This window comes from Coffea arabica, chromosome 3e (genome assembly GCF_036785885.1).
Source record: "Coffea arabica cultivar ET-39 chromosome 3e, Coffea Arabica ET-39 HiFi, whole genome shotgun sequence".
Lineage (NCBI taxonomy): Eukaryota > Viridiplantae > Streptophyta > Magnoliopsida > Gentianales > Rubiaceae > Coffea > Coffea arabica.
This window is the reverse complement of record NC_092315.1, coordinates 13,596,027-13,602,178: the sequence shown is the minus strand read 5'-3', so window position 1 is coordinate 13,602,178 and position 6,152 is coordinate 13,596,027. Positions and strand designations below refer to the sequence as shown.

The window sequence follows — 6,152 nt, the reverse complement described above, 5'->3', positions numbered from 1 at the left end:
CAATATTAGGGCCTCATCATCTCTATTAATTTAGATAAATTTCATTATCTTTATTCAAGTTGTTGAATTAAAAGTATAAAAATTTTCTCTTGTTTTTGTTTGTAGTGTATGCACCGATCAAATCGAGGAGTTGTACATTTCGATCCGGAAATTGAAAGAACATTACGCAGACAAAGGAGGAATACATCACATCAAGAGGAACAAGAGGTTTGGCAGCCAATAGAAGATATTTTGATAGAATTACAATTTGAGGAAGAAATGGCAGAAAATGAATCAAATAGGAGAATTCTGCGAGATTTTGCTTTACCGGGAGCACAAGGATCTCAAACTAGCATTGTAAGACCAACGGTAAACGCTAATAACTTTGAGATAAAACCATCACTGATTCAAATGGTACAACAATCTCAATATGGAGGTAATGCTACTGAGGATCCAAATTCTCACTTGTCAACATTTCTTGAAATTTGTGATACAATTAAGTTTAATGGTGTTAGTGAAGATGCGATTAAACTTCGATTGTTTCCATTTTCACTAAGGGACAAGGCTAAGGTTTGGCTACAATCTCATCCTCCAAATACTTTTACTACTTGGGATGAATTAGCTAAGGCTTTTCTTAATAAATTCTTTCCACCTGGAAAAACTGCTAAATTGAGAATGGATATAACAAGTTTCTCTCAACAGGAAGGAGAGACATTGTATGAAGCTTGGGAGCGTTATCGGGAATTGCAAAGAAGATGCCCTCATCATGGTCTACCCGATTGGCTAGTAGTCCAAACATTTTACAATGGTCTCACCTATCCAACAAAGACACATGTAGATGCAGCAGCGGGAGGAGCTTTAATGGGAAAGACAGCTGAGGAAGCTCAGCAATTGATCGAAGAAATGGCTGCTAACAACTACCAATGGGCAAACGAACGAGGTAATTCAAGGAGAACCGCAGGTATGCTTGAAGTAGATACCTTGAATATGTTAAGTGCAAAAATGGATAATGTGGTTAAGATGCTTAATAGGCAAGTTGGTTCTAGTTCTAATCAAGGAGTAGTTGTTGCAAGTTGTACCATTTGCGGCGGAGATCATGATGATTTTATGTGTTCTAGCAGTGAACAGGTTCAATATCTCAACAATTACAACCGTCCACCCCAAAACAATCCATACTCCAATACTTATAATCCAGGATGGCGTAATCACCCGAATTTTGGATGGAAAGATCAAGGGAACCAACAAAGACCAGTTAATCCACCAGGTTTTCAACAAAAGCAAACACTGCATGAGTCCAAACCAGCTTGGGAATTGGCAATCGAAAAGCTAGCTAATGCATCAAATGATAAAATTGAAAAGTTAGCTAGTGCCACTACTCAACGGTTTGAAAGAATTGAGGGAAGAATGGACCAACTCACCAATATGTACAGGAATGTTGAGGTCCAATTAGGCCAAATTGCCAATGCGGTTAATAATCGCAACCAAGGGGATTTACCTAGCAAAACTGAAGTGAACCCAAGGGAGCATGTGAAGGCCATAACCCTCCGTAGTGGTAAGGAATTAGTTGAGCCGCCAGTAGTTGGAAGTGGAAGAGAGTTTGAAAAAAGAGAGAATAAGAAATTGAGTGAGTTAAAAGAGGGAAGCAAGGAAGAAAAAGGGAAAGAAAAGATAGAGGAAAATGAACTGCAAATGGAAGATGCAACACCAATTCCTCCACCGGTGCCATTCCCTCAAAGATTGAAGCCTTCAAGAAATGACAAAGAATTTGAGAAATTTGTCAACATTTTTAAACAATTACATATTAACATTCCTTTTGTGGATGCTATTTTGCAGATTCCTTCGTACGCGAAGTTTCTCAAGGAGATAATGACCAGGAAAAGGAAGTTGGTAGACAGTGAGACAATTGCATTAACAGAAGAATGTAGTGCAATCATACAAAACAAATTGCCACCCAAATTGAAAGATCCAGGGAGTTTTACAGTTCCTTGCACTATCGGTAATGTAGAATTTTCTAAAGCACTTTGTGACCTTGGTGCAAGTGTGTCATTGATCCCTTTAACTGTGGCTAGGCAATTGGGGTTGAAAGAGTTGAAGCGTACTAACATTTCCTTGCAATTGGCTGACAGGTCTATTAGACATCCAATGGGCATATTGGAAAATGTGCTCATTAAAGTGCAGAAATTTATTATTCCTGTCGATTTTGTTGTTTTAGATATGGAGGAAGATGTAAATGTACCTATTATACTTGGTAGACCATTTCTGGCCACTGCAGGTACAATAATAGACGTCAAACGAGGTAAGTTTAAGTTTCAAATCGGTGAAGAGGAAGTGGAATTTGATTTGAGTAAAGTAGAGAAATATCCCTCTTTTACCGACCATGTTTATTCGGTTGACATATGTGATGAATTGGCATTAGAAATGAGTCAAGTAAATCTTGATAATGATTCTCTTGAACTTTGTCTTAATGGTATAGGTATACAAGAGGAACAGATTGAAGAAATGACTGAATTTTTGCAGGCACAAATTCCTTATAAAAGGAGAAATGCATACGAGGCGTTAGGACTGAGCAAAGGGCTACCTCCACCATCATGTGAGAAAGCACCGCAGCTTGAGCTTAAGCCGCTGCCTAAGCACCTCAAATATGCATTTCTTGGAGAAAAAGAGACACTGCCTGTGATTGTAAATTCAGCATTAAATGAGGAACAATTAGACAAGCTCTTACGTGTTTTGAGGAAGCATTTAAAGGCTATAGGATGGACAATTTCTGATATCAAAGGAATTAGTCCAACTATTTGTATGCACAGGATTTTATTGGAAGAAAATTCTAAACCAGTGGTTGAGACTCAAAGAAGGTTAAATCCAAACATGAAAGAAGTGGTAAGAGTAGAAATCCTTAAATGGTTGGATGCAGGTATAATTTTTCCAATTTCTGACAGTGTGTGGATTTCTCCTATCCATGTAGTACCAAAGAAAGGGGGGATAACCATAGTACATGGTAAAAATGATGAAATGATTCCCTCTAGAGTTGTGGTTGGTTGGCGAGTCTGTATTGATTACAGAAAATTGAATGCAGCTACTAGGAAGGATCATTTCCCTCTTCCTTTTCTTGATCAAATGGTAGAAAGATTGGCCGGATATGAATTTTATTGTTTCTTGGATGGTTTTTCAGGATACAATCAAATAGTCATTGCACCAGAAGATCAAGAGAAAACTACATTCACTTGTCCTTACGGTACTTTTGCATTTCGAAGGATGCCTTTTGGATTGTGCAATGCACCGGCCACTTTCCAACGATGCATGATGGCAATTTTCTCTGATTTTAATGAGAAAATTATGGAAATCTTCATGGATGATTTTTCTGTATTTGGATCTACTTATGATGATTGTCTTAACAATTTAGATCTAATTTTGCAGAGATGTGAAGAAACAAACCTTGTACTCAATTGGGAAAAATGTCACTTCATGGTTTGTGAAGGTATTGTGTTAGGCCACAAAATTTCCTCAGAAGGTATTGAGGTTGATCAAGCCAAAATAGAGGTTATTGAGAGAATGCCTCCACCAACCAATGTGAAAGGCATTCGTAGCTTTCTTGGACATGTGGGATTCTATCGGCGGTTTATTAAGGATTTTTCCAAGATTGCTAAACCTTTATGTGAATTACTTGCAAAAGATGTTCCTTTTCAATTTACTGATGAGTGTTTACTTGCTTTTAATAGGTTAAAGAAGCAACTTGTCTCCGCACCTATCATAGCATCACCGGATTGGAGCTTGCCATTCGAATTAATGTGTGACGCAAGTGATTTTGCAGTTGGGGCTGTTCTTGGGCAAAAACATAATAAGCGACTTCATGTCATTTATTATGCAAGTAAAATGTTAAATGAAGCTCAAGTTAACTATGCAACAACAGAGAAGGAGTTGCTAGCAGTGATTTTTGCATTGGATAAATTTAGATCATACTTAGTAGGATCTAAAGTTATCGTTTATACTGATCATGCAGCACTCAAGTATTTGTTAAATAAGAAAGATGCAAAACCGCGATTAATTCGATGGATTTTATTGTTGCAGGAATTTGACTTGGAGATCAAAGATAAAAAAGGATCCGAGAATTTAGTTGCAGATCATCTTTCTAGACTGGAGAACATGCAGCAAGATGACCATTTGTCCATTAAAGAAGAATTTCCAGATGAGTTTTTAATGGCAATTTATAAGTCACCATGGTATGCTGATCTAGTTAACTTTATAGCTAGTGGAGTGATACCTAATGATTTGAATTCTCATCAAAGAAAAAAATTCTTAAATGATGCTAAACATTACTTTTGGGAGGAACCATTCTTTTACAAACATTGTGCAGATGGAATAATTAGAAGATGTGTTCCGGAGGAGGAGGTACATAGCATTTTAATGCATTGTCATACTCTTGAAACGGGAGGTCATTTTAGTACTACTAAGACTGTAGCAAAGATATGGCAATCTGGATTTTATTGGCCTACTATGCACCAAGATACTAGAAATTGGGTGAAAAGTTGTGATCAATGCCAAAGAACCGGTAATATCTCAAGAAGGAATGAAATGCCTTTGACTACATATTTGGAAGTTGAGTTATTTGATGTTTGGGGCATTGATTTTATGGGACCATTTCCTAGCTCATATAATAACAAGTACATCCTTTTAGCAGTTGATTATGTCTCTAAATGGGTGGAGGCCATTCCTTCACAAACTAATGAGGCTAAAGTTGTGCTTAAGTTCCTGAAACGGAACATATTTTGTAGGTTTGGAGTCCCAAAGGCAATAATAAGCGACGAAGGTAAGCATTTTTGTAATAAAGCTATTGACACTTTGTTGTTTAAATATGGGTGCAGGCATAAAAAGTCACTCCCCTATCATCCTCAAGCTAATGGACAAGCGGAGTTGGCCAACCGGGAAATTAAAATCATTTTGGAAAAAACAGTAAACCGATCAAGAAAGGATTGGTCAAACAAGCTTGAAGATGCTTTATGGGCGTATAGAACGGCATTTAAAACGCCGTTGGGAATGTCTCCATATAAGCTTGTTTATGGGAAAGCATGTCATTTACCTGTGGAAATAGAACATAGAGCTTATTGGGCTGTTAAAGCAATTAACTTTGATTTTAAATCTGCAGGTGAAAAGAGAATGCTTGAGTTAAGCGAATTGGAGGAATTGAGGTTGACTTCGTATGAGAATGTCAAGATTTACAAAGAAAAAGTGAAATTTTGGCATGATAAACATATCCTCCCTAAGCATTTTGAACAAGGGCAAAAGGTTTTGATGTTTAACTCAAGGCTTAAATTATTTCCTGGAAAGCTTAAGTCTCGATGGTCCGGTCCATTTGAAGTGGTTCGCATGTTTCCTTATGGAGCAGTGGAAATAAAAGGAGAAAATGGTGCTCCATTCAAAGTAAATGGCCAAAGATTGAAGCTCTATTTGGCAGGAGAAAAAGTTCCTAAAGGGGTAATTTACTCCTTAGGAAATGCAAAGGAGAATTAAAGAAGTTATAGGATTGTCGAGCCAACGACTATAAACAAAAGCGCTTGTTGGGAGGCAACCCAATAATAATAGTGTATTTGTGTGTTTTTAGGTGTTTCTTACATTTTGGCGTGATTTAATTGACTAATTAGATATATTTCACTTGTTTGTAGGAGGTACGGGAGTTTTATCATCCATCTCGGAGGTGCACTTGAAGAATATGTGTAAAAGGGAGTTTTTCTTATCAAATTGTGTTTTAAGTGCTCAAAATTCCCATGCATATACATACATTGTGCATTTCAAGTATATTTAAGTGAGTTTTGGTGATATCATGGTTATAAAGGCTCATGGACTCATTTGATATACATTTAATGCTCAAAAAAAAAAATGCCATTTTAGTGTAAAAATGCAAAAATGATCAAAGAACCTCACCTCTCGATTTTCAATGTAGATGTGTTTGTTGTGTTTTGAGAGGTTGGATATTATGTTTATGGTATATTACATGTGCATGGGACGTTGGAATTGAGAAAAGGGATGTCCAATGTGTAATTTGGAATTGGCCGAAAAAAGGGAGAAAAAGTTTGAAAAAAATTGCAGTTTCTGCAATTTGTTGCAGAGACACAAGGATCCGAGCTCGGATCCTAAAAGCCCAGACAGATCCGACCGCGGATCCATAGATCCGAGCTCGG

The 6,152-nt window shown here is 37.3% G+C and overlaps 1 protein-coding gene and 1 non-coding gene across 2 annotated transcripts; one reads left to right on the top strand and one right to left on the bottom strand.

Annotated features, from left to right (window-relative positions):
* The first annotated feature begins 258 nt into the window (after positions 1–258).
* Positions 259–5,484, top strand: LOC140038395 (uncharacterized). The gene is made up of 4 exons (XM_072083736.1): positions 259–1,698; positions 1,813–3,397; positions 3,488–4,382; positions 4,503–5,484. The coding sequence occupies exons 1-4, from the start codon at positions 259–261 to the stop codon at positions 5,482–5,484; spliced, it is 4,902 nt and encodes a 1,633-aa protein (XP_071939837.1).
* On the bottom strand, positions 646–752 carry LOC113736133 (small nucleolar RNA R71). Its single transcript, XR_003459624.1, has one exon. It is a non-coding gene; the product is annotated as a small nucleolar RNA R71 (small nucleolar RNA).
* Positions 5,485–6,152: the final 668 nt, after the last annotated feature.